General features: G+C 42.7%; 3 protein-coding genes across 3 annotated transcripts in view; 1 reads left to right on the top strand and 2 right to left on the bottom strand.

The window, feature by feature from the left end:
* antxr1d (ANTXR cell adhesion molecule 1d) overlaps positions 1-14,172 on the bottom strand; it is a 30,480-nt gene extending 16,308 nt beyond the window's left edge. Inside the window, exons 1-9 of the mRNA XM_050070917.1 lie at positions 13,814-14,172; positions 6,554-6,625; positions 6,399-6,470; positions 5,972-6,053; positions 5,362-5,392; positions 5,203-5,276; positions 3,938-4,006; positions 3,766-3,846; positions 3,584-3,644 (exon numbers count right to left, since the gene is read on the bottom strand). Of these exons, the coding sequence (XP_049926874.1) occupies positions 3,584-3,644; positions 3,766-3,846; positions 3,938-4,006; positions 5,203-5,276; positions 5,362-5,392; positions 5,972-6,053; positions 6,399-6,470; positions 6,554-6,625; positions 13,814-13,971 (700 nt within the window). The 5' untranslated portion in view covers positions 13,972-14,172. The remainder of the gene's footprint in view (positions 1-3,583; positions 3,645-3,765; positions 3,847-3,937; positions 4,007-5,202; positions 5,277-5,361; positions 5,393-5,971; positions 6,054-6,398; positions 6,471-6,553; positions 6,626-13,813) is intronic.
* A 1,563-nt stretch (positions 14,173-15,735) lies between these two features.
* prdm8 (PR domain containing 8) lies at positions 15,736-20,449 on the top strand. Its single transcript, XM_050071999.1, has 4 exons — positions 15,736-15,897; positions 16,646-16,865; positions 17,137-17,365; positions 17,522-20,449. The coding sequence occupies exons 1-4, from the start codon at positions 15,887-15,889 to the stop codon at positions 18,589-18,591; spliced, it is 1,530 nt and encodes a 509-aa protein (XP_049927956.1). The 5' UTR covers positions 15,736-15,886; the 3' UTR covers positions 18,592-20,449.
* Positions 20,450-22,803: 2,354 nt separating this feature from the next.
* gdf10a (growth differentiation factor 10a) lies at positions 22,804-27,212 on the bottom strand. Its single transcript, XM_050071922.1, has 3 exons — positions 26,686-27,212; positions 24,033-25,174; positions 22,804-23,904 (listed from the first exon to the last, which is right to left on the bottom strand). The coding sequence occupies exons 1-3, from the start codon at positions 26,945-26,947 to the stop codon at positions 23,713-23,715; spliced, it is 1,596 nt and encodes a 531-aa protein (XP_049927879.1). The 5' UTR covers positions 26,948-27,212; the 3' UTR covers positions 22,804-23,712.
* Positions 27,213-27,580: the final 368 nt, after the last annotated feature.

Genomic DNA, 27,580 nt, shown 5'->3' with positions numbered 1-27,580 from the left:
TAATATAATCATATACAACTTGCATTGTATTAATTTTCACATAAACTGATGGTTTATGTGGTTTGCAGCCACAACAATGTGCAACGTAATTGGAGGTCTTAGAACTAATCATTCCTAATGCTCAGTGCCTTGGCTGCTTTAGCAGTCATCTCCCTTTCACACAATGTTACCATCAAACAGCATGAGCTGCACTGTGACAGGATGCATGTGCACACACACAAAAACACACAACTTGGAAATGGTACATGGCAGATATTATTCATATGACAACTGTCTAATTTTGAGTCTGATTATTGTTCTCTCTTTTAAAAGTAGAAAATGAAATAGAAAATTGTGTTTTTTTCCTCAGTCATTAAGTAGTGCATTGCTTTATAACTACATGTAACCGCTTAACATTTAGCAGAGAATGGTTTTATTCATTCAAATATTAAATCCTGAGTCATCCTGAATATTTCCCGACCAAAATGTTTGCTAGAAATTACCATTGTCAATTATGACGTATCGATTTTTCCACAGATGTTTTATCCATCTAATCTTACTAATCACTGATGGGTACAAAACAACAAAATCTGAACACACTATGACACAAACACACACTAAAAGGTCAGTGCTGTCAGACACATGGTGGGCACAGACTGGTGGTTCCCTGCCGACATGTTCAACACATATGCTTCTGTTCTCTGCTCTCTGCTCTCTGCCTGCCTCCGTGGCCACATGTCCGTTTACATCCACACCTGAGCGTTTGACAAGGATTAGATGTGTATGAATGTGTGCGACTATACACACGTACATGTGTGTCTTGTTCACGTGGAGAAAATGGACTACGGGCTTGTCCGAACGGCGGCTCTTCAATCACGTTAGTGCGACGGGACAGTGAAGGGCAGGGAGGGGCAAAGGAGGACGGAACAACGGGGAGGAAAGGGTCAGACGTTAATGAAAGCAGCAATCCCTGCTGTCATGTTAGATCTAAGGCCCAACTCTCACTGTCCTCTCAGTGTGTGTGTGTGTGTGTGTGTATGTGTGTGTGGGGAATCAGTGCTGTCATGTCTGATAGTGTGGCCCAACGTTCACTGTCCAGTCTGATGGCCTGTTTGCAGGCAGCTCGGTCTGGTCACTTCACATCAATGTGAGGGACATGTGTGTACATGTGCTTTTGGATGTGTGTGTTTGTGTGTGTGTGTGTGTGTGTGTGCTGACTAAAGGACATCTTTACGTGTGTGTTGGTGTAAAGCATGTATGGTATGTGACTACATGCAGGCACAGAGAAAGACAGAGAGCAAGACTGTCACAATACCTATGCAATATGTCAGTGTGTACTTATATGTAAATGCAGGATGGATGGATGGGGGTAGATGGTTATATTCAGACCTCTAAAGGAATCTTGTCCACACTCTTGAAGTTCCAAAATATAAGCAGACTCTTTCTAAATGCTTGCCAATATTATTATATGACATTATATTGCAAGAATAAGCTTTGAGGCAGGGACAGAAGTACTGTTATTTCTCCACAGGACAATTTAAAGCCAACCATAAGCATAAGATGTAAGCATTAGATGTCTAGTCTGGCTTACAGGATGTAGATTGTTGTAGATTTTAGATTAATATTTGTTGCATGTTACCATTTTCAAAATCCCCATCGTGTCGCTACATGAAACTCGTCTTGCAAAGACAGACCTATTTCCATACTCTGTTTAAGTGCTGTGTGTGAAACAACATCCTCTGGGCTAGCAACCTACACGCTAAAATCATAGCCTGTCCACAATAACGGATGTAGCTACCATGATGTCACCCATTGGTTTATGGACTCCATAGATTTATGATAATAACGAGATATACCAGAAGCCAAGATGGCACCTTATTCAGTTCAATGGAATTTTTTGTCTGGCGCATATGCCAAAAAAAATCCTTGCTTTTGGGTTTACTTCCATAATATGCGGCTTACTCAATATGCGCGATAGTGTTTTTCCCACTGGCCATGCCCGCAAGTTCCCCCTTGGATCATAGACTTTAAGAGACATTGTGATGATGTCACAGATTTTTTGCTTTTTTTGGCTCGAGAAAGTCATTATCAGCCTTGATTGCAGTTCTGTCAACAGTTTTACAGACGTCACTTTTGCAATCTTGGTCTAAGGGGGAAATGTTTTTTGGGCTGCACTGGATTTTTTTGCTGCATTACAGCGAGTTACCACTGGAAAAACTGGAAGCAAGGCTGAGCGGCGTTTCTAGTGGCCTGGTGGACTCCTGTTTTAAAGCCTCGAGTTCAGCATTTCGGCTGTAAACATGTTTCTTTCTGCTGTAAAGTTTGGTATTTTAACATGGGTGTCTATTGGGATTGATTCACTTTGGAGTCACCCCCAAGTGGCCATTAGAAGAACTGCAGTTTTTGGCACATCTGCGTTTGCTTCATTTTTCAGCCCTGGAGCTGCTTGGCTAAAATGTCATTCAATGTTTTATGTGGCTTTTTTTGTGGGGATTTCGCCATTTTAATGCCACCCCATAGTCCTCCTGATATTTATATTCCAAGGGCCTCCTTTCTGCAACCTGGGCTAACCTTGTTTAAAGAAATACAAACAACACATGGTGTCGGTGGGTTCAGTCAGACCTTTCTCCAGCACTGGCACACTGCAAGACAGTTCCGGCTCTGATTATTTGATGTCTAAAGTAAGAGTTGTATATTATTCATACACATCATGTTACAACAAAGGCAGCACACGGTACGCATCAGCCCATTACAGTTCTTGCCATTAGTTAATTAGACCAGAATCGGCTTTGGCTAAAGTGGGTCCTCGGTTTCTTAGTTCACTGACCATTAGGCTGTTCATCAATCGAATAATAAATGAGGCTGTTGCAGGATATTTGGGCACATGTCGAGTGACACACTCAGCCTCTTTCAACAGACCAGTAATTATCACATGGGTACAACTGTGAGTCTTTATTATTCCTTCCTCATATTTGTCCTTTAAAGGCAACATTTTCATTGCTCTAAAAATCCTCTCCCCTCCTCTCCATATCCTTTCCTGTCCTTCATACCCTATAATAGATGCTAATCTCCATTGGTCGCCCTGGTAGCACTGCTGCAAATGCACTCTCTTAAGTGAGTCCTAATAAGGTCATGTCAAAGCCCATCCATCCTGCTGGCTACTGCACATAACAGCTCCCTCTCTTCGCTGTTATCCTGTTTCTTACTTCCTGGAGCTGCTCTCCAGAAGCAGAAGAGCTGGACATGGAGGAAGAGGTGAGAAGGAGGACAGGGATGAAACAGCAATTTAATATATACGATGTGGCAAACTAGGCCAGAGAAGCAGCCATGCTTAAAGATTCACGGCTAATTCCTTTGACCAACACCCGTCCCCCCCTCTTCTCCTTTTTGCACACACGCTGTGCTGAAGCGGCTATGCTAATTTCCCCCGGCCGTGAATGACAATACGCTCTCTGTCACTCCGCGGTCATAAGCGTCCATGCGATTACTCAACCTCATGTTCCACTCCAGAGGCTTTAGATGACTGTCATCTGACACAATCACACACCGTGACTGCCCGGCTCCTTAACAAGGAGGGGAAGCCCTTGCACCTCACACCTCTTACCTCCTGCACACACACTGGATGGCTCTGCTGCTAGAATCTCAATGCAGGACCTCTTGATGATCTGAGAGAAGAAAAACACAGGCACAAGGCAATTTAATAATAATATAATTGTGTTAATCTGTGTGTGTGGATGAGTGTGTATCTGTATACATATGGTATGTACAGTACAGTATGTGTCATACTGAGTCAATGATTCCTCTCAGGGCTTGGAAGCCTCCCCACACAGGAAACACATGCTCCACGGTGTCTGCAATAGTTGCAAGCTAGAAAAACAAACAGACACAGCAAGAAAAAAAATGTTATTTGCTTTTCTATGTATTCGCAGCATCCTCAATATCCTGCTGCGGATCCTACCTGCGTCTGATTGAACTCTTTGACCCCTACGCAGTAAACAATGGCTCCCATGGACCTTGCTCTCTGAGCCTGCAAAAACAGAACAAATAAACCAAAATGCAGTGAGCCTTAAAAGACTTTGGTCGGCTCATGGAGGCAAATAAATCTCCCGAAAACACATCAGACCCTCTCAGTCCTCATGGTAGAAATTGTACACAGGAGCTAGATGACATGAAGCACATTAGCTCTGATGTAGCATAGCATAGTGTAGCAAAATCAGGTGCTCTTCAAGGATGGGGCAAAGATTCACTTAAAAAAAACAACAACTGGCCAGCTCACTCCATATCATAGGCAGGCAGTCCAAAAATGCATCCGAGGCACTCTGACTGTAGTTAAAATCCTTTGGATAACGAACGTGTTTCGACTAGTGAGTCTTCATCAGGGTGTAAAATGTATCAGAAACAGGTGTGCAATTTAAGAGCTCATGTGAGGGTCCTGTGACATAGCTCAGCTTTTCAATTTCTGCCACTTTATGTGTAGATATGTCACAATATATAACAATTTTTACTTTATTTCACTGTTGTTTCCTTTTTATTTATTTGGCATTGAACCTTTTTTTTTTGTTACTAAATATGTTCATTAATTTAAGTATACAATTATATAATTTTCATGTTTGTCAATGTGGTTTTTTTGTCTAAGGCTACACCAATATATCATGTGACCTGTGTGACATGGCCCTCACATGAGCTCTTAAGTTGCACACCTCTTTCCAATGCATGTTACACCCTGATGAAGACTCTAGCTCACGGATTTCAGCTATCCATGTATTAATAAAGGATTGATGCATTTTTTGGACTGCCTGCCTGTGAGTGAGCTGGCCAGTCCATGTTTTTTTTATTTTATTTTTTTTAACCAAAAATGTATTATTCACAAACAGGCAACTAAAAAAATAGCAAGATTTACCACGTGTTCAGTGTGGTACTCAATCTTAAATCATTAAAGTAATGTAAAACGATCAATGGAGCACCAAAGAGGGCGAGTCATTAACTTCATTGCAGGTGCACCAAAAATAAACCGTGAAATTATTTAATATATGAAGGGAAACAGTTTTAAAAAATACAAATCTCACAAAGTACAGAGCACAGTAAACAAAAAGTTGCTACCTACAGTAACAAGACTCACCCCTGGGGCAATGTTTGCAAGTCATTCCAGTCCTTTCTCATCAAGTGTTCACATTATTTTGTCTATCCATTTCAGATGCCCCTCTACTTTATAACCCATCTTACCTCTCGCTGAGCTGTGTCAAACTGCCACTCATTCAGCTCTCCGTCCGTCAGAGCGATGATAACGCTGGCTGTCCCTGCAGAACACAAAACTCTCTAATGTTCTCTGAAACAACACACTAAATGTAGGCAAATGCAATGAGAATATTAAACACAGCTTACCGTGCTTCTCTTGGTATATCTGTGCATTAGCCTGCAATCACAAAGTAGTTAAATAGTCAAGATTACGAACCAGTTAAATTAACTAAAAATAAAACAAGTGTGAGAGATTACAATCATCTGCACTGGTTTGAAGTGTGCTGATATTGCCAGAAAGCCAGCTCACAAATGTCACTTTGTTCAGTGTAGTCTGGCGAGGCTCCTCACTCAGGACGTCAACATGAACCATTCCCACACCTGATTAATCTTTGTTTTATATTTTCAAACTAAGATGTCATCTGGAAATGTTGTTAAAATTAAAACCACCAAAACATGTTGCTGACTGAATTGAAAATGAGAAATAGGCCACATGGGAGTGTGGAATCATGCTTTATCTTACAGTGCCTCACTTAAACAGTCATTCAGAAAGCTCAGCAGTTTCAAGAAGCAGCAAGTCATTCATGATCCGAGCCACTCCTCATACAGTACTAATCTAATTGGCCCTGGTTCCAGCTGCCAGGCTCAGTTAATCCTCAGTGAATATTTTCCAGAATAAAATCTTGTAGCGAGGACTAAGCTCGTGAGATTTGGGGCTGGCTTTGCCAACGTGTTGGGTTCTCAGCCTCATCCTTACCATCTCCAGGCCTAAGTTCATAAATGTGTCTCCTCCCGGGATAACTCTTCTCAGAGCTGTTAAGCCTCCAGTGATGGCTTCCCTGTAGAGTAAACAGACAGAGTCCTTGATAAAATACACTGGAAGAAAGCTGCTCTTAGGAAAAGACAAAGAAATAGAAAGAGGGAGAATGGTTTTAGTTGGAAAGTAATTGTGTGGCTCAGGTAGTATCCAGTCCTCAGCCAAAGTCATCCTCAGTTGACTGAATGCAATGCTTTGTGTTGGTAGGTTGCTTAAAACTGGATAAGATTTGTAAAGCAGTTAAATTCTGAGTTGTGGGAAAATCTGTTAAGAGAGGTCTGGAAAACCAAAGATAGAAACAACAAGAGGGGACATGTCTGAAGTGTAGTGCAAACCCAGACAGCGACAGTACAGGTGTGTGTCTCACCTGTTCTCCGTCAATTTCAGGATGATGTTTCCTCGTGTGGAGAAGACAATGAAGGACATTCGCAGCATGGGGCTGCAAACACACAGTTGTTTTACATTAAAACGGACAAAAACAGAAAAACACCCAAATTCTTGAATGACTAATCCGGCGAGTACCTGATAAACTTCTCTGCCAGCTGCTCCACAAAGGAGTAAATCTCTATCCAGTGATTCTTCACACTTCCAGATCTGAAAAACAACAAAAACACAACCTTATAAGGAAACAGTGGGATGTTGCCACAGATGACTAATTATCATCAGCCACAGCCAATTCAATTTAATTTAATTAAATGCAGCATTACTGAGAAACATGCCCAGAACTCACAGGGGGTTTGGGCTTATTCATTCGAAAATGTAAATGTTTTTCATCTGATAAGCTCAAAACAAAACTGACAGTGAAACTACGGCGGTTTTTATCCATGCTAGGGAGCGCAATGCTGGTCTGTCAGACACTTTGGTCCAGACTAAATTATCTCAAAAACCTTTGGATGGATTGCCATGAAATTTTGTAGACATTCTCAAGAGGATGAAGCCTACTGACCTATCATCTTGTTGTGACATGAGGTCGACTTTTGTGGTCCTGAGTGAAATGTTTCTGTTAAATGGATTGCCATAAAATTTGGTTCAGACATTCATGTCCGCCACAAGATGATCTGTAATAACTTTGTGGATCCTAAACTTTCATCTAGTGCCATCATCCGGTCAGAATTTTGATTTGTCCAAATACTTGATTTATGAGACCAGTACTTTTAAAACTAATGACAATCATTAGCTTTGACTGTACTCTTGTGTTCAGTGCTAGTTAGCTAGTGTTAGCATACTTACACCCTCATCATCAGTGTGAGTACTGGGGATGAGCCAGTACACAGTCCGTATCCATATCTGTACTCGGAATGGGCGGAGTTTAAACCAAATTTGGGTTGGGTTTAAACTGGAAATGGGTTTTTATTTTCTCAGGATTGAGCTTTAGATCCTTTTTTATCACAAGAGTAAGAGATTGAACACAGCTAATCGAACCCACGACTGCTGCGGCAAAGAAAATGCCTTTGTACCTAGAATGCCCACTCTGACCACTTAGCTACCGGGCACCCCTGATGATACATGTGCTTTTAAAAATACATTATTGTTACCACATTCTTGTGTCATCCGAATATTTAGCTTAAACCCAGAGAGTATGTTAGCATGCTGTACTTCGGTTGACATTGTACGTTTCTGCAAACCCCAGATATGTTACATTTCGATATGTTGAAACTTTACATTTCTTCGTGTTTTAAATTCAAATTTCATGTTGTGACAACACCGTGGTTAATGTGGTTATAGGCTTAGTCACAAAATCCATTTGGTAAGGGGGACGGAAACGATCATGTTCAGGCTCAACATACCCAGTTTGGTCACAGCTGGAAATGTCTCCGCCTCTCATTAAAAAATCCCGCTTTTGTTGGTGTATAGCAGCGGTCTGCTGCTTGGCAGCCGTCCCCCCTAGGTGTCATGCCATCCACCACCCCCTCCTCCTTCTGATGATGAACTCAGCTCATAAAAATAAAATCTGAACGACATCATTGGTATGAAACATGTGAGTGTAACATAACTGTGGTTTGCAGAAATGTGCAAAGCCAACATTTCATCCAGGAGACTGAGCTGCATAATCTATACCTTAATGAAATTTTCGAGCCCCACCTTAGCTTCAGAAAACAAATGGTAGGATTCAAAGGTAGTGTAGGTTTTGCGTGCAAGTATGTACAGACTGGATTTAATGGCCACTATATGTTTCAGGAACAACCGTGACAGTTTATCTGCTCCTCATTCGAGGACATTCCTCTGGCCACTCAGTCACATTCCATTAGTTTGGACTGTAACCTGTGAGCAGTGAAAGCTGCTGGTTAGCCTGCTAGATGCTGCTGCGTACATGACAGTGTCCTTAATGAAGCCCAATCCCAGGGGGCTGCTAATGGGGGCTAATTGCTGCTGGGCCAGAGGGTTGAGGTTAGACAGGGACAGATGTAGCAGTCCGCCTCTAGCAGGGACCATGAAGCAGGCAGCTGGCCTGTGTGTGTCCGCTTGTGTAGCCTTTAGTATTTGTGTTTATGTGATTGTGTGTGTGAGTGTGAGTGTGTGAGGGGGAACAGATGGTCCCAGTGAGCAGAGCCAGTCTAACAACAGGTTGGAGGTCTGCAGAGTGAAAAGACTGCGACATGAGCAACAGAGGGACGCAGAAGTAACACTCGGCGGGGGGTAAATGTGAGTGTGAGTGGGTGTGAGTGTCAGACTGTATGTGGTGAGTGTCCATTGAGGGAGGCAACATCGCAGAGCAAAAGGCAGGGCTCTGTGTGTGTGTGTGTGTGTGTGTGTGTGTAATAAGGTCATAAACACAGTGAATGTCTGAGCTGGTTAGACTCACTATGGCTCTTTTGTACCTCTCATTTAACCAGTTGCTTCCTGCTCCACTTATCCTTTCCCCTGGAAGGGAGGGCCATGATAAAGCCCTGATCCTGGAGGAGTCTCCTGGGGGAACGAGTCTCCCAGTTTGAAAAAATATTTATCTCATCCTAAGAGTCACAGAGTTTACTGGCACACAACAGAAGCTCAGTTTTAATCCAGTAAGCAGGACAGAAGGCATCTTAAAACACTGCTACAGTAAAACATGTTTACCAGTCCTTAAAGTGTTCTCTTCCTCAAACAGAGTGCAGCAAATGGATCCAACGCCAGACTATATTTACATGTGAATGAATGACTGAGGAGAAGTTGACCTGAGTAGTATTATAAGCCCTCTTTGTTCAGCTAATTAATTGATCAGAAATGAACAGGTAGAAGTTTTATTGCAGTCAATCATGCAACTTCTTAAATGTAAATATTTGCTGTCTGTATTATGTCTTTAGGTTTTGGACTTTTGTTCAGATAAAACAAAAAAAAAAAAATGGATTCATTACCCAGCCCCTCCAGGATGTTGTGATTGCAACAATAGAAGCAAATTCAATCAATCACTCTGAATTTGGTGCAACCTTTCAATTTTTTTCAATCACCGCAACGTTTCTACAAATTGGACTAATCATAGTAGTTTCCCCTGAGTTTCACCGATCATAGCAGCCCCACCACACACCAAAATCACTTCCTTGTTCCTGGTTGTGAAAATGTAGAAATAACCTCTCACATTTACCAACAAAAATTACTGCTAAAGACCGTGCAAGGCAATTCCTTGATGATCTGCACGAAAGCGGGGGTTTTGCATCGCTTGCAACGTTGTGGTGGAATACAAATAAAAATCACTGATAAACACATTTCCACTGCAAAACATCACTGGAGAATGGCTGAAATGCACGGACAACAGACAAGCCAAATCTGTTACATCCACAGTGCTAACGTTAGTGTATAAACCACAGACTTAGAAAAATTGCCCTTAATTTTAATGATTATACCAGGGGTGTCAAACGCCTGGTGGCCAGAACTGACTCGCCTGAGGGTCCAATCCAGCCGACTACACTAAGAGGTGCCAGGTTTCAGAGCAAGTTCAACAATTCTGTGTCAGAGGCTTTTTCACCCTGACCAGAGTACAGTTCACTGATATAACAATGAATACTTACTGTGATCATGTTTAAAGATACTGAACATTGTGCAAAATATTGTCAATCAGCAGCTTCAGTACAAAATAATCTGTATCAGGAAATGTATGGATAAATGTACATGTAATGACAGTGAGAAGTAAACTGACTGAACGTGGAAAAACTGAGACATACTATTGAAACTGAACTTATTTTTCTTAAGACTTCTCAGGCTGTTCATCTGTTTTATAAAAGAATGAACATCTACAGAGTGTAATTCTTTACATACACACACACAAAGGAAAATATTGGAGCTGATGGTACTTATTTTATTGGTCCGGCCCATCTGAGATCATACTGGGCTGTATGTGGCCAATGAACTAAAATGACTTTGACACCCTTGTATTATACACAAAAAACTGCATATATTTTTGCAATTTTCAACCTGCTCCTGTAATTTAATTGCAAAAATGCCTAACAACATAACATGCATCACTTTTTTTTTTTTTTCTTTTAGAAAAATGTCCGTGGAATCGGGCACAGTAGTCAGCAGCAATACAAAAAAACAAACAAAAAAAACAACCACCAAATCCTGGAGGGACTGATTACCCCTTGGCTCTGTGCATTTTTCATTATTTTCTGACATTTTAAGGGAATAAAATGTTATTTAATTAATCAGGAAAATAACTGAGAGACTAGTCACTAATAAAAACATTCCCTCCAGACACTGTATGAATGAATTTAATTGCTTTTAAATACTGCAAGAGGAAAGTTCTCATTCTTAACAAATGAAGAACAAACTTCAGTCAGTTGTTCTGTAAACTTATCTTTGCTTCTTTTATCAGAGAGCTACAGATCTAAATCACTGCCAGTGTCCATTTGTCCTCACCTTTCTACCTTCATTCCTAACTCTGCATAATATACGGGCAGGATTTCCTTTTGCCTGCAAGTATATGGACCAGTGAAAACAAATCCTTGTTCAGAACCCAGCCATATAACACAACACCTATTATTCTATTTGTGGGCAACCAGATAGAGAGGAAAAATGCAGCCTGGTATTTGGTGTGGGTCAGACATGGAGTGCAGGAATGTTTTCTAATGTTCATTCTGTGTGCTGAGATGCATCCAGTGGAGCACACACACATTCTACCCAGCATGCCTCATAACCCTGTGGAAGGTGAAGCCAAACATGTGAGTACGAGAAACAGTGAGGAGATGAGGATCAGTGCAGAAGCGTAAAAACATCCCTTTTGCGTGATTTCGCTCTGTTCTCTATCACTGGAGATTAGATTAGGTATCTGTGTGGCATTTAAGATGTGGAAAACACCCAACAAGTCGGTGCCATCCTGGGAAAAAAAAAAGAGCAGAAGCTTCCTGAAGGCTTGCTGAAGCATGCAGGTCCAGACAGTCAAACAAACAGAGGCGTACCACAGACTTGGCCGTGCGTGACATGCCACGCTCCCCAGGCTCCCCTGAATCTTTTTGAAGCAAAGGGTAAAGACTGAAGAGCGGCTGACAGATGTTCGCCATGGACATCCGAAAGATCATCAAATGTGTCGAAACCAAAGTAAAATGTCACTCAACGTGTCCAGCTCATAGATGGTGCACATGGGGCAACCAAGGACATACGGCGACCTTTTACTCAAACCATTACCTCACCGTACTCCCAAACGATATACACAGATACCACAGTGTTTAACAGCTTCACCACTAAATCACTGCTCTCATTCTTTTGACATCTTAACCTGTTATTCCTCTGCACAATCGAGGCAACAAATTTAACCGTACCTTTCGCTGTTTTAGTTGACATTCTATCCCTCTGTCTCTTCGCTCGCTTAGCACGTTTTGACAAGTCTGATCTTTCTGTATCCACATTTAATCTCACCTTGCAGCTGGAGCCAAGGTACGCCAAAAATGCCAATTATAACGTCTGAGCAGCTATGAACAGCAGCACAGTCTGAGGCCACAGAGATACCATCACACGTGGATAACTACTGGAATAGTCACAGGCGTGCACAGCCAAGAAAGGTGAAAGACATTCTCAGTGATCATGTAGCCTGAAAAATCTAACTATTATGAGATTTGATAGTTAGATATGTTTGTTGGGGCTTTGAGCTGGCCTAATGTGCCTTCCTTTTGTGCCACCAAAAAGCTTCAGGGCAGGCGGTAGTGTGTTTCAAATGGCAAACAGATATTTAAAGACTAATGTAGGGTTAGTCTAAGAGTTGGTATTAATGTTGGAAACAGGGTCACAGGCGTCTTTATATCCTGGAGGTCCAAGACATGGAAGTAATGGCAAGGTCTCTGGTTCAAAGAATGCTGGGGACTTTTGTCATCCTCGCTCTCTCGTTCCTCATTTCCTGTCTACTGACTTCTAACAAATGAAGACAAACATGCCCAAAATACTTAAAAGAATAAATAAATGTTCATTTCTAAGGATGCAGCTGCATCACTTTTATATACAGTGCAGCTTATGAGACATACTTTTAAAAGGGGACTTAAACTGTAACAAATTTTTTTCTGGAGGGTCAGTGGTTGAAATGACTCACTTTGTATTGAAGATCTATTCTGGTTGTTTACCTTTGTGTTGACATTTTATACTATTTTTGTACACCATACCAGCACTGGTGGTCTAGAGTAAATACATCACATCCTGAATCTGACTTGTCCATTGCAGGTGTCTACGAGCACTAAATTACAGAGGCGGAGGAGCTGGAGGAGGCTACACATTTGTCATAACTTGGCAACCCAAATGTTGTCCTTACAAACGGCTATAAAACTGATGGATAAAGCATTAATACATAGCTTGTAAACCTGTGATAACATCATTAGTCACAACTTATAAAACATACCTCTGGAAGTGGTGCCAATATACATGCTTTATGGTGTTTTTGTTCCATAAAAACATTAACCTAATCAGATTTCAACAGAAAAACAATAAAGAATGGGCCCTTCTTCTGGTGACTAAGCATGGCCGCTTCAGGATACAATCAGCCTAGTAGAGAGAAGAACAGTGGTTCTCAACCAGGTCCTTGAGTGACTTCCAGGGGGTCCCCAGAAATATAAGGAACAGTTTATTTTTAGTTTTCGCTAGAAGTGAGTCCAATATGAGTAAGAGTCATGAATGACTATTCTGATGACAGGTTTCATATCCTGCATTGTTACATCAACTGCTCTTAGTCATATTTAACAACCCAAATCTTCTCAGATGCATGGTCCCTGAAGCCATATCGTATCAAATGGGGGTCCATGACCAAATCTGATTCAATTTAGGGGGTCCTTGGCGTGGAAAAGGTTGAGAACCACCGGTTTAAAGGATCACCAGGCCACATAGCACCGCTGTGGGGCAGCTGCTGCAGCTGTGTCCGCAGGCGTCATCAGCCTGAAACTCTATCCATCCTGCTCGCCCTGCCCACATCCCGTGGGTAAAAGCTCAGTCTGTTTGCCTCTCCAATTTGAACCGGACGAAAAGAAAAGAAAAGCATGCCCTAATGTCCGCAATATTCCTCCTTCTTCAAATACAGTGCTATAAACATGCGCGAAAAGACACTTAAAGATAAACAACAAGAGTTGAAATGGCTTTGAACGTGGTTTCTGTGTTCCATTAAACAAGAAACTGCTCTTATTTAGGAGTGATTTTATGATACAAAGGTCAAACTGATGAAGGCCGGACTTCTGAATTTACAACTTCAAACTTGTAGGTGACTTTTCTTTAGTGCCGCCACAACAACAGAGCCTGAATCTGACTGATGCGCTCCGCGTTTCCAAACAACTGGGCGGTTGCATGGCAATGCGCAGCGATGGGAAAGTAACAAAGCCGTAAATAATATCGGACACTCACTTGTCCAGGACAAAATAGAGGTCGAAGGCTCCCTGACAGGACCTCTCCTCCTCCTCCTCCTGTTGCTCTCCCTGCAGCTCCCCTTTCACCGAGACATCGAGGAAGAAAATTCCCAGCAACGCCAAGGCGAGGAACATGCGAGTCTGTGTCCTCGCCATCTTTCCCGGTTACTGTTGACTACTCCAGCACTGTGACAACTACAGATCTTCACATTTTCTCTCTATCAGCTGTTTCTGGGTCGAGTGCGTGTGTATAACGCGCTGTTTTCTGGCTGTTCCGTCCTGTTAGGTTGGGCGCATTCAGCCCACAGGAGTCGTGTTCAGTTGAAGCCGGGCTCTCCCAACTCTTCTCTTTCAGCTGAGGAAGAGAAAAAAAAAGCAGTGGAGCAGGGCAGGATGGAGGAGAGGAGCGACACCCGAGGAGAGACACAAAACTCCACTTTTACACAGAAAAAAATGTAACACAAATCATGAGAAATAGGAAGCAGATTATCTGTCTGGGTGATGTTACGCAAAATGACAGACTGTTTGAGAATGGGAACAAACATCCTGTCTTTTTTGTTTATGAAACAGGATTAGAGGATTATAAATCAGATGTATTATTCTTTTTTTTTATTTTTTTTTATTTAGACTTGGTTAATTCAAATGATTCAATTCATATGATGCAACATTTCTACTCAATATTTTTTGCTTTTGCTTTATGATTATTTTGAATTTGTCAAATCAAACAGGCAGGCCGATTAGTTAAGATAAGTTTGCTTTTAATGATCAATACTTAAATTTTTGATCCATGCATACTGTCTCAGACATTTCGCTCTCAAATGAACAACAGTGGAACTGCAAAGACAGAAATTATAGGCCTGAATGCAAATGGACCAATGGCAGGATGTGATGATGACAGCTTTTCAGAGTCTTCCTGAGATTGTCATCAAACTTCCCACCACAATACAATGCGATAAGCGACTAAAATCCGACATGAAACAAAACATCTCCCAGCCTATAGTGTAATCATACTGTAGCTACCCAGACAGTTGGAGGCTTTCATGTGTTCCCGCTTCCTCATTACAGAAAGTTGGCTCTATAACCACCAGGACATTTACCCAAACCAAAGCTTTGATGCAGAATAATCCATTAAATGCTCATTAGACAGAAACATTTAGTTTATGAATAATGCATTTGCCCGGTGGCAAACCCAGACCACCCTGCATCATGTCATGTAACAGTGGCCAATTTTGCAATTTCCAAAATGTCCACATTAGCCGGGACAACTTCTACCACTCGTGCAACTCTCGTGTAGCTGCACTTATTGTTTCCAGAGATGTGACCAAAAACTGTCCCACATAGCGTGGATAGACTTGGATACTCTGTTTATCTGTTGCGCAAAGTGCAAATAGTGGAGTGACTGTTCTTTTAAAACCATAGGAGACAATAAGATGTCAGAAGAGCTCCTTGCACACATTATAATGATTTCTATCTGACTAACTGCAGGCTGGCACAGGCGTGTGTGAGGTCTTGTTCCGCAGGATGTGATCCCCTAAGATCAAGGCTTTAGGAAACTGTGCAGCTTACACGCAGTTAAGAGAGAGCACATTATATTTAATTTGTTGTACACTGTTTTATAGGTGAAAATGTAACTCTTGTTCATATGTAGTGCACAGTATGCCCACTGCTCAGCTGCATGCATGCTGTATTGGATGAATAACCCCATTACAGACACCCATAATGTGCATTATTGTTCATATCATCACTGTATTTCCTCACCAGCGCCCATATCTCTCTACCTCACTGACAGGACTGTAAATCAGACAGGGGAGAATTTGCCAAGGGACTAAATTCGAGGCGTGTGCGCGCGTGTATGTGTGTGTGCGTGAGCGCGCATGTGTTTATATCAATGCGCCACGCTCCAGTGCGCTCTCTGAAGGGGATAAGTGGGAGTGGGAGAGGAGAGGGACGACAGTACGGACGAAGATTCAGTCGGATAAGTAACTCGTCACCAAGGAACGAGAAGGCATCGTCACCGAGGTCCACTGCACCTGCTGCAACTTGCTGCCACACGGCACCAACATCCTCCTCCATGTCCAGCGGGTGAGTCCGACCCTATTAATGCACTTCTGCTTTCTCCACGAAGACGCACGATCTGTCTCTCAAATGCCTTTTTTCCCAAAAAGAATGGCATTTTGAGATTGGCACCACATCACTCTGTCATGATGCTGCGCGTCAACTAACATTTAAAGACAAACACATAAACGATCCGATACTTTTTACTGACCAGAGCGAGGAAAAAATCAGTAGTCGTAATCTTTGTGCGTTAATACTGTTGATAAATCACGAAAAAAAGCATATTGAACTTATCCTGCGCACAGAGGAGGCAGTTGGGCTCCACGGCAGATGGGGAGACAAAAGGAGAAACCGAGTGAAAAACTGAGACAAAGGACGTTAGAAATCATTTTGCCTCGACACCGGCTGCGCCCGCTTCACAATAAGGACGCTGAATTTTAGCAGAAAAAACATAAAATACTGTTGTATAAATTATTTTTTCCAATATTGCAAGCAAGACTATCCAGCCTGGATTTGGAGCACCTGAATCCAAATCAGCTCACGGCATGTCAGACCACTACAGCCTGTATTTCATTTCATATCTCAGCTGTTCCTCTATATTTTGTTTGACCAAAACCAATAATTAAAAACATATATTAACTGGTACACTTCTCATTTAGTCTACTCTCCTTTAAAGATGGAGTTAGGCCTCGTTTGTTTTGTCTTCATCTTGAAATAATAACTCAAACCTATTGTTTTCCTGCTCTCTAATAATAACCGTTGTATTTCATTGCAGTTTAACGATGGATCACACTTTTCTGCCTCGGTCAATCTGGACCGGTGACAGTAAATTCCTCCAGCATCCAGCGGATCTCTACACCAGTGTGGTCGTTACGCGCAGCATCCCTGTAGGCACGTGCTTTGGTCCGTGTGTGCTCCAAAACACTTTCTACGACACTATCGCCTTCATAGCGCAAAAATCCTGCGACAAGAGAGCTAAATCCTATGTGTTCAGGGTGAGTTGGAGCTGATCTTGTAGCCTGGTGAATTCATACCTTGATTTGTTTGTTCGTTATTTTAATTTTAACAATATTTAAACATATGATGCCCCTTATTCTTAATGCTATGATGCCATATCTGAATGCTGTCCATCTAACATTTTAAAACGTGGATTCAATTATTTTAACGATTTCACCTGCTGAATATCAATTTAAATATTGAATATTCTAGGAATTGCAAACTTGTATTAAAGATAGAAATAAAAATGTCAGTGATTCCTCTCAACAGGTGGACCCCGAGGCCATGCGTAATTCTGCGCTGGTGATGTCCTGGCTGCGGCTCGTGCAGGCTGCGCGCAACGGAGAGGAGCAGAACACAGAGGCCTTTCTGAAGGCTGGTCAGCTGTATGTGCGGACCATCCGGGACATACGGCAGGAGGAAGAGCTGCTGGTGTGGTACGACCAGGAGCTGTCTCACCTACTGGGCTTCACAGACATGAGCAGAGGATCAAGTGAAGGTGAGTGTGAAAGATCAGGATACTGGCAGGGCTTTAATATAAGGCCCTGAAAGCACAGTAGGCATCTTTAAATTTACTGACTTGTGTGAGGATGTAAATTTGTATATTTGGGGTTTGACTGTATAGTCAAGGTGTGATTGTTTTTTTGTCTTACAGAGTTCAAATGTGGAAGATGTAACCAGGTCTTCAAGAACGAATATCCTTTCCTGGCTCACTGTCGATTCCTGTGTACCCAAGTAAAGACTGACACCTGGAGCCGAGAGGTTTACGAGCACAAGCATGTGGAAATTAAGAGGCAACACCGAGTGACAGACTTCCACAACATCGCCAGAGATTTGGAGCACAAAAAATCTGGCAGCAGCGAGGACGCGGAGATTTCCCCCAAGAGAAGGAAATACGAGGAAACTCTTTTCCCCAAAGTGCGGAAAACAGTCCTGTTGGAAAAAACGAATATTTCAAATGATGACAATATCACACCGCTGATTAAGGGCTACGACCAGGCGGCAGGAGATGCGTCCTCCTCTGCGGGGAAACTGAAAGCTGATAAGATCAAACCGGATCATTTGGGATGTAAGAATGACGCTTTTACGCACAGCAGAGGGATGGACGCACAGTCGGAGGCAGGTGAGAGCTCTGGTGTGCACTCAAGCAGCAGCAGCAGTAGTGCGTTTTCTCTGGTCCTGTCCAACAGTCAGGGCGAGCAGAAAAGCGCTTTCTGCAAACCGAGTAAAAGAACTTCCCCTGTTGACCCCCAGGCGCATCTCAGCAGCGCTCCAACAGCCCCCTCTAGCCGCCTAGAGGAGATGACTGATGCCTTCACCTCCAGGACTGTTATGGGATACAACAATCTGATGGCATCCAACATCCTGAGCGGTGACTTACAGACTGTGCCCTCCCCGGTTGCACTGAACAATGCTTTCCATTACGCACCGGAGCACTGGTCCAGGAACATTGGCGTCCAGCTGCAGACCACATCTTCTCTCACGATCCTTCCACCGACTTTCACCTCATTCGGCGTGTCGGTGCAGAACTGGTGCGCCAAATGCAACCTGTCCTTCCGCATGACCTCCGACCTCGTCTTCCACATGCGCTCTCACCACAAGAAGGAGTTCGCTGCGGAGTCCCACGTGAGGAGGAGAAGGGAGGAGAAACTCACCTGCCCGATTTGCCATGAATACTTCCGGGAGCGGCACCACCTGTCCAGACACATGACCTCTCATAACTAAAACAAATAAGGGACAAAAACATTATTTATTTCTTTAACGATGCTCGTATTTAACAGGTTTAGACGGCGAGACTTTGGTGCGTAACAGTGAATGTAGGTAGCTGTAAAGAAAATAGCGAAACGGACACACGTGGCCATCACAGCCTGTCCACTAGATGACGATAGAGGTACGTGTAAGCTGATCTCACTGCAGTTTGTTGTCTGTCCTTTAGCCCTGTGTGTGTTAGGTTGATGATTATTTTTGTGCCTTATGGAACTCAGGAGGGAAGAAAGACGGAGAGATCTGGAGGACAGCTCATGATTGTCACAAATATCTCCTCGCTTATTTATCTGCTTTTTTCTGCTCTGGTTTGTACGACAGATGTGGACTGAGTGTGTTTGCACATTCGCTTTGAAATCTAAAATGATGAAAAATGAAACAGGCGTGTTGAGTGTTTTGTTCCATCATCATGTTGGGTGTCAGTTTTTGTCTGCTCCAACAGGCGGCGACTGAGACCAACTTTTCTCTCTCCTTTTCCCTCTGTGGATGATTTAATATAAACACCTATGAAATGTGTTTGTTGTGTGACTGGACTGTCCTGAATGCTAGATTCACTTTGTTTGCAACAGGGGGAAATTTGTAAGAAAAATGCATGAATCAATTGGAGGAAATTAACATCATGTTGTTCTGGGTCTGCTCTCATGCACTGCTGGACAATATGAGACAAAACTGTTGTTTAAAACAGTGGTTCCCAACCTTTTTTTCATGAAGAGATCCCCTTTTCTGTCATTCAGTAAATTGACGACACCTTACTAAGTGACATATTTTATGGATATTATATTCAATGCATAACAATAGCAGCACAGAACAACTGATAAACTGTACAATTACCCCAAATAGCAAACGCATAACTGCAAGAAATTTGTCTAAAATGAGAGATTGGATGAGATTTCAGCAGAATATGTCCTGTGAGTTTCACATCAAAGATGAGTTTTCCTGATGTTTATAGGAACTGTTTATACAATTATTTGTCTGTATTATTTCATTTTTATTTTTTCAACAAGCATACATACTTTATAGGCCTGTTTTTTGGACACATTCAGTGTTTTTTTCTCACTGATGCTTGGCCATTCTTCTGTTAGCGCTTTGGTTGTTTTACTGCATACTTCTTTTAATGCAAGGCCAGGCTGTTAGCAGAGAAAAGGCTCTGTGAATATGTGTCCAGGCCTTTACCGTGCCCATATCCTGTGAGTTTATATTTTGAATAATGATCTAAACTTTTAAGATCGCAATTTAATTTATTTTTCTCCACAGGAATGAATGAGATGCTGAGTATAGGCCTTCTGTATATATTTTTTAAAAGTATTCTTACACCCTGTAAAATCAAGAAGGCCTCGTGACGCCCTGTGAAGCTGTGGGGACCCCTAGTGGGGTTCATGACCCCCAGGTTGGGAAACAAGGATTTAAAATCTGTATACCATTTAAGATGCTTCACCAAACATTTCAGCATGCAATTTGAAGTAAATGAAAACAGCGAGAGATTGATTTCCAGGCTGCCACTCAAAAATTAAATCAGGTTCTAGTTTAAAAAAACTTTCATGGTTATCATTCATCTACAGTCCTGGATGAAGCCCACATAAACCTTTGAATTTGTGATTTTAATGTTTCTCAGTGAGCGCCTTACGTCCCATTCAGGTCAGGCTGCCGACAGATGGACATAAATAGCCGTCTCTGTTGCAGGTAAATGAGGCGGCAAGAAGGCATGAAGTTCATGGGAAAGTCAAGACTCGACCCTGTTCAGTCCCTCTGTAACGTAAGCGGGGAGGTAAACCCGCCCAGACTGCTGTTATCTACTTTTATTCGAGTAACAGAGCTTATCCTTCAGTTTTTTAATACCACAAACTGATTATGTTTTATTACTGGGACTGAAACCTCCACAAAAACTGAAAAAAAAAAATTGCCCCACAAAAAATTGGCTTTGAGAACACACTGCAACTTGTTCATAATCTTTCAATAAGTTTCAAAACCTCATATTTGTTTCCATGCTTAAATGGACTTCTTGGCTTAATAAAAGTTATTTGGAAACAGGTAAAAGTAGATTTTTCCCCGCTTCCAAAGGGAAAAATAAGATTTTTAAATAAAATACCCAGAGGTCCACATGATTAAATGGGTGATTAAGAGGCACAGTGTCACTCTATTAAAGCTACATCCTAATGAACACAACTATTAGTTCTCTGAGCTCAGTAACCATGTGAGGAAAGAGCCATTTCAGCCCAGACACAGAAAATCCTCTGTTGTCTAATAATGGCTGTATTGCTCTCCTTTAATTGAACAGTCATCATGTGGAAAAACAAATATTGTTCTTGGTTCCCCGTTTGCCTCGTTTGGTTTTGGCTTTTAGGCGCATTGGGCTCTGAACACGAGCCTAGACTACTGCGGTTTTCTCGGCTGGAATTGACCATTGTAAGTACTCTCCTGTGACTGTGATTGCGGTTGACATGGGGTTCACTTTGTAATAGCAGACTGTGGGTCCACACTGTAAAATGGATCAGTCAGGAAATGAGGAAAAAAATGAACCTGGATGTGTTCATTACAATCCGGCCCGCCTGCTCTGAAGCTAAAACATCTATTAATGTAAACATGATTTATAATAACCCTAATTACAGTCATCATCATAATTTAAACGGAGGTTAGACCCCGTAAAGGGTGCGTTCGTAAAAAGGTTTGTCGTTGCTGAACATTTCCACTTGTTCAAAATGGAGAAAACAGAATCATGCATTTGGTATTTCAGACATTTCTGTCTCCCCTTCTCCGTCAAACACGGATTAAAGATAATATGCCATGATACTGTTTATCATCATTATCATATGTTACAGTAAAACAGCGGCACACTTAAAAGCTAAAACGATAAGATGTCTCTCTTTATTTTATACCTACTGCTGGTTTAATATACCAAGTCTTTACCCCCCTTTTAAGTTCTCTTGTTTTATAGTTGTACGACATTGAATCCTGGAGGATTTAATGTGCCTTTCTGACAGTGATCAACAGAGAAAATCTTTTTTAGTCAAAGTGAAAACACATCTCTACAACGTGACCTAAATAAATCACAAATACAAAACACAAAATGCATGTTTGCAAAAGTACTCACCTCTTTTATTTATTGAAAACCCCCCCACCTAACTCATCACAGTCTGGTGCAGCCAGTTGGCTTTATAAGTCATATAATCAGTTCACCCAAAGTTAGTTGAGTCACTGTCGGTCATTTCCATAGAGATCTGTTTTCACTTTGACATTAAAGTGTCTTCCTCTGTTGGTCAGTGTCAGAAAAGCCACATGAAAACGCCTTTGATTCGTCGCTGTAAGACAATGAAACAAGTTGAAGGCTTTTTATAGTCTGTATATCTAATGGACAAAGGAATGCAGACAGGAGGGGCACAGTTTGTTTTTAGAGATGATAAAAGGTGACTCCATGCACAATGGCAACCAAAAGAATTATTATCAACTGCAATAAACAGGACAAGGGCTCAATCTTTTGTCCCTGCCCCCTACTGCGGTTGCTAAATGTCTCTGAGAGAAGATTACTGTCCAGTCTTGAACTTCAGAGCATTCTGTTGTTACAAACAGATGTGCTACTTTGTGCCAACTTTTTTCAGGCTCAAGGCAGAACAACCGCAGACTAACGAGTTAATAAAAGGCTCCCTCTGTCATTTCACTGTCAGTTTGACACGCTGTTTAAGCACCACACGGGCCACCTTCTTCCGCTTATGAATAAAAGTGACAAGGAGTTGAGTTAAAGTGGCTGAGATCTTGTGTCTGTAAACATCTGTTAAAAAAAGGCTATTGAGGAGAACATCCTGCGATTGGAAATGCCCTGCGTTTGAATGGAGGGGTGGAAAAGGGGAAGCGCACCGTGTTTTGAAGTTCAAGTGGCTGACGTCCTAATAGGTGCGTGCCTGCTTCTTCCATCAACCATTAATCCACGGCAGCTGCATCAGCCACATTATTTGCTGGACAACAGACATGTGAGCCTTTGGTGTGGGGTAATAATGGGTTCAAGGGGCTTGAGGGGAATGCTGGCTATCTTTGAGTGGAACCTTCCTGCGTTTGTGCAAAGTTATTTTGGAACAGTGGTGCCCTTTTAGGTTTGTTTTGACACAAAAATCCCCCCAGGAATCAAACGGTATATGCAGTAATGACCAAGAATAACACAAAGTGTATGAAACAATAATATTCCAGTAAGAGCTTTGGATTAAATTACTTTTTTATTCTAACTTATAGAAGGCTACCTTTTTCATAATTTAAACAATACACATGTACAAAACACAGTCTCATCTAAAATATAGTAATACATAACCTAGTAACCATGACAAATTATTTTAAACCAAGTTTCACATTCAAAATAGAAAAATATTTCTGGTTTCATTTTAACATTCTTGAAGTGTTATGAGGGGGTTGGCAGGTGTAAATGAATTCCAGATGCTCTCTACAATCCATTGGATATTTCCTTTTGAAGATATATAGAGCAAGAATGTACAATAACCGTCCATTATTGGAACAAATTAACGTTGCATGTATGTACAATGTGGCGTATGATTTGTTTAAAAGTAAGAACAGCTGTATGTAAAAATCAAGAAATATGTTTCATAATCTCTGTCATCTGTAGTGACCACGTAAGCTGCCTGATGACACGCTGGTAAAAGTCTTTTGTTTATAGCCTTTGTGTCCAAAGAAAACATGAACACAAACTCACTGTGAGCGATTTTGAAAAGCAAGCACATTCTGAGATAAAGGGAAAAATGCTCCTGTCCATGAAATCCTCAACATTATCTCAAACACAGAATCAAAACAACAGGGCTGCTTAGACATGTGGAGCCCTGACTTTACATGTGTGACTCCGAACCTCTCACTAAGGCAGATGCCAGACAATGTGTCTCTTCAAGTCTGCTGCCGCGGGACAGAAGACATGGAAGTGATTTCTCTACAGCCTATGTTCCTCGAGGAATAGCGACGGCCAAAGTGAGTTTGTTTCCCAGTATCAAGAAACCACTTAACAAACAGAGGTATGGTTCTGTCTCCATTAGTCCTGTTTTCTCTCTCCACATCCACCCTGTTTCGTCCTCTGCCCCCACTGACCTCCCCTTCCTATCTGCAGGAGCAGGACTGGACGGACATGTTGGGGTAAACCTTGAGCACAGGGTTCCTGGATTCATCCTGGTAGAGCACAGCCAGAGGACTCATCTTTTCTGGGACACAGCAGGGCTCAGGAACTCCTGGGATGATCCCGACGGCACGGACTATGCTCTGGATGGTGGCGTGGTTGGACGGCCTCGTCACCTGGGAGAGTTTGAGTGGAACGGAGAGGCAGAAAATCAGTTAAAGGGAAAAGAACAACATACAGTTACTCAAATTGGCACTATGGTTTTGGAACCAAATGAGAGTGACTGCGATGTTTGTGCTCCTACCTTAGGCATGGGGAATCCACATGTGCCAGCACAGTAGTAGGCCTCAAAGGCCTTGGGTGCTATGACCCACTCGCTCCAGCCAATGTCTGCGAAATCCACTCTGAGGTTCCTCCTGGAGCAGCCTCTGTGCTGGGTGTCGCCCCACTGCCTCCTTCTGGCCTTACGCATCGTTTGTTCATCAAAGTTCAACACAGGTGACTGAGAGTTAACGCTCCCCTTGTACTTTTTTCCGTCCTTTCCCTCATGTCTCCGCTCATGCTTTCGGCCATCACTGGGAGTCGGCATTGCTTTGACTTTCTTCTCGGTTGACTCATCAGGTTTGAGCCCCTGTGATGTTCGTTCTGCTTCTTTGAGAACCTGAGGTTCTTCTTTACTATGTGCTCCCCTACCTTGTTCTACTCCTTCTTCCTGTTGGCTCTTTCTCTTCTTCTCTTTCCTTCCTGGTTTAGGTTTGAGTGCCAGATACCAAGTGCTCTCCCAGAGGTCATCTTTCCTGTACACATCAGGCCTGTAGTCAACCTCAGGCAGCTCATTGTTTTGAATGGGGTCAGAGAGCAGAGTTGCATCCCTTCTTTCGCGTCCTTTTGACTCCGGTGAGGAGTTAGGTCTGTGAGAGGAATGTGAGGGCTCTCCTCCCTCGCTGAAGGGGTCATATCTCTGAAGGCTTGCTGCCACGCTGTTGGGCTCAGCCAAGGCCTGGTCATTAGCATACAGTAACAGGTAAGGCAGGCTGCCACCAGACAGTGCCACCTCTGCTTTCCTCTGGTACTGATGCTCTAAGTCCAGCTCCACTGAAACAAGAAGATGACCCTTGTTCCGTGCCTCCTTTATGACCTGGGTCACATCTTTCATCTGCCACACCCCTCTCCTGTGGGGGTGGAAGGTCACATTGCCTAGAAGTGACCCCATTGACCCAGATCTGACCTCTGACCCGGAGGAGACAGAGCGAAGGAGCAGGCTGATGGACGGAGAAGGGTGGACGGCCGAGGAGCGACAGGATGGGCTTTTGAAGCGTTTACAGAACCAGGGTTTCTGATGAGGGCGCCGATCGAGCAGGAAGTGGAATGTGGCAGAGAGGATGACCTCTGAGTCCTGGAGGGTTGTAAGGTTTAGTCGGTACACTGTCCGGTGGTCAGAGGAGTCTGCAAAGACAATCAGTCAGTTAGTGGCAGTCGGTCAGGTGAACAACCTGACAGTTAAACCTTTGTTTAATCCACAGAATGATTTTTGTAAAACCAAAATTGATCTTGTACATAAAAGATGAATCTCCACAGAGAGAATTGGGCAGTTTTGTAGCTCACAGGTGTTTCTGTGTTCTTGTTTTAAAAATGGGAAATAAGCAAAAACTAGATTCATATGTTTCATAGTTATTTGGCTTTTTTTGTTTTTTACTGATGGGCTGAAATATTTGGCATATTTAGATGATGAAAGTGTTTCCAGTGGGAAATCAGGATTTGAACCTTCTGTGAATTTACACATTTTCCACTGTTATTTGACAGTAGTTTAACAAGGAATGACTGAGAAAGGAACACACTGTTTCATAAAAGAGATAAAGGGAAAAAGGAGTCAAACTGCACTTGAATCATCCCTTCTGTGGTTTAAAACCTTGACAAGTGGGACTATTAAACACATGTCCTTGTTCTGTGTTACATGGCTGAGCTGTGGCTGCATGCCTTGGTAGGATTTCAGAAGGTGTCCTCAAGAGGAACCAGACTCTGGGGATCGGGCTGGCAGGGGTGGAGGGGGGCGAGCAGAGAGCTGCATATTCATGATGAACATTAACTTCAACAGCAGAGTTATTGTTCATTGTATAAGAGTTCAGCGGAAGTATGGACTGACTCAAGAGATATACATTACCCTGGATTCAGCCTGCATATGGAAATGCTTACCTCAGTTTCTCTTAAAGCTTCCCCTTAAGCCTAATACAGCCAGCACTGTCTGCCCAGACACCAAGACATAATCAACTGTTTTAACAGATCTTACATTGTTGTGAAAACTCTCTTACATCTCTCCTTGGATTACACTCAGCCTATGCAGTAAAAATACACACTTGTTATGATATGCCATCTGAGAACTATGTGGGATATAAATGCCTATGCGTTGTGTTTATAAAAACAGCATCAGACAGAGAGGAACGACTGTGCTTTAAGCCCTTTGACTCCAGGACGTGGAGTCACAAATGTCCTGTAGCCACAAGAAGCCACGACAATGACCCTTTGCGAGCGCGTAACTGCCGCTGAGGTTTCACTGTACTGAAGTTGCATGCATTCTTGCGCATATTGCGCGTCTGTCTGCGGTAATTGACCAGAAGGGGCACAGCTGCTGCCACAAACACAGTGTGCCCACAGCGTCCCAAAATCATTTAAATGCATTCTCAGACTGTTCCAAAACAATCCTACCTATTTAGAGCGTCTGGCCGAGCAATGCAGCCCCACTGAGCTCTTGCACTTTTAATAACCATCCATGGAGAGGATCAGGGGAGCTTTCTGACTCCTCTTGACATTTTTTTGTTTCTTTTTTGCTCGGATTACTGAGCACTAATGGGACAGGCTTTTTTTCCTGCACCGAAATAAAATCTAAATTGCTGCATTTTACAGGAGGCGATATCTATCGATTGCGCACTGAAGGCAGGTTATTGAATGTCTCCACACACCTTGGCTGGCTCTGAAACTCCTGACAGTGTTCCCCTCTCTAAGGCGGTTTTCCCTGTTGTATTTCTCGTACAGTTTGGACATGTGCTGGGAGACCATGTCCTGATCCAGGTCATCTAAAAGCGGGTCCGACGAGGGCTGGAGGAAGCTGCTGTCCTGTGCGCTCCCAGAGACCCCTTTCATGATCTTAACTGATGCAGCACCCAGGAAACAGTTCAACATCAACAGGAACAGGTGCGAGGAAATCATACGCAGAGCTGCCATTTAAGTGCTGAAATCAATACAAAATCCAAGAGGTGCAGAAAAATGTTGATCCAAAGTGGATTTTAAAGGCGCGCCAAAACAATCCGGATTAAAAAAGGCTGTGCGTAAATGTTCCACCTCTCCTCTCACTTTTCCGCTTCGCGCTCGGTGAGCCGTCTCACTCCTCTGCTTCAGACTACGTGGATGCTGAATGGGTTAGTCCGGGCAACAGTTGGAGCTGCTACTTTTACACTTGCGTCTGTGTGACCGCCAGAGGCTTGAGGGGGTTATACTGGAGCGGTGAGAGGTGCTGACGTATACTCCTGTCAGCCAACGAGGTCTCTGCAGAGCGCACAGCCAGAAGTGGAGGTCATGATGCTGACCCCCTCCCCCCTCCTTTCCTTCTTTGATGATGATGATGTTGATGATGATGATGTCTTCCTTATGTTGTTTTGCATCGGTGGAGTAATAACATTGATCCAGTGGCTTTGGCAGAGTGTTTCAGTGCAGCACTCACTTGTTTAGCACTGGTCAGACAAAGCCACTGTTGAAACTCAACAAAACTGTGCTTTTTTTTCTTTGCAGGCAAAGTAATTCCACCTCACAATTTCCAGCTCACCACATTATTTCCAGTAACTGCTTTTGACATGCTCT

This window comes from Epinephelus moara, chromosome 19 (genome assembly GCF_006386435.1).
Source record: "Epinephelus moara isolate mb chromosome 19, YSFRI_EMoa_1.0, whole genome shotgun sequence".
Classification (NCBI taxonomy): Eukaryota; Metazoa; Chordata; class Actinopteri; order Perciformes; family Serranidae; genus Epinephelus; species Epinephelus moara.
The sequence above is the reverse complement of the archived record's forward strand: the minus strand, read 5'-3'. Positions and strand labels throughout refer to the sequence as shown.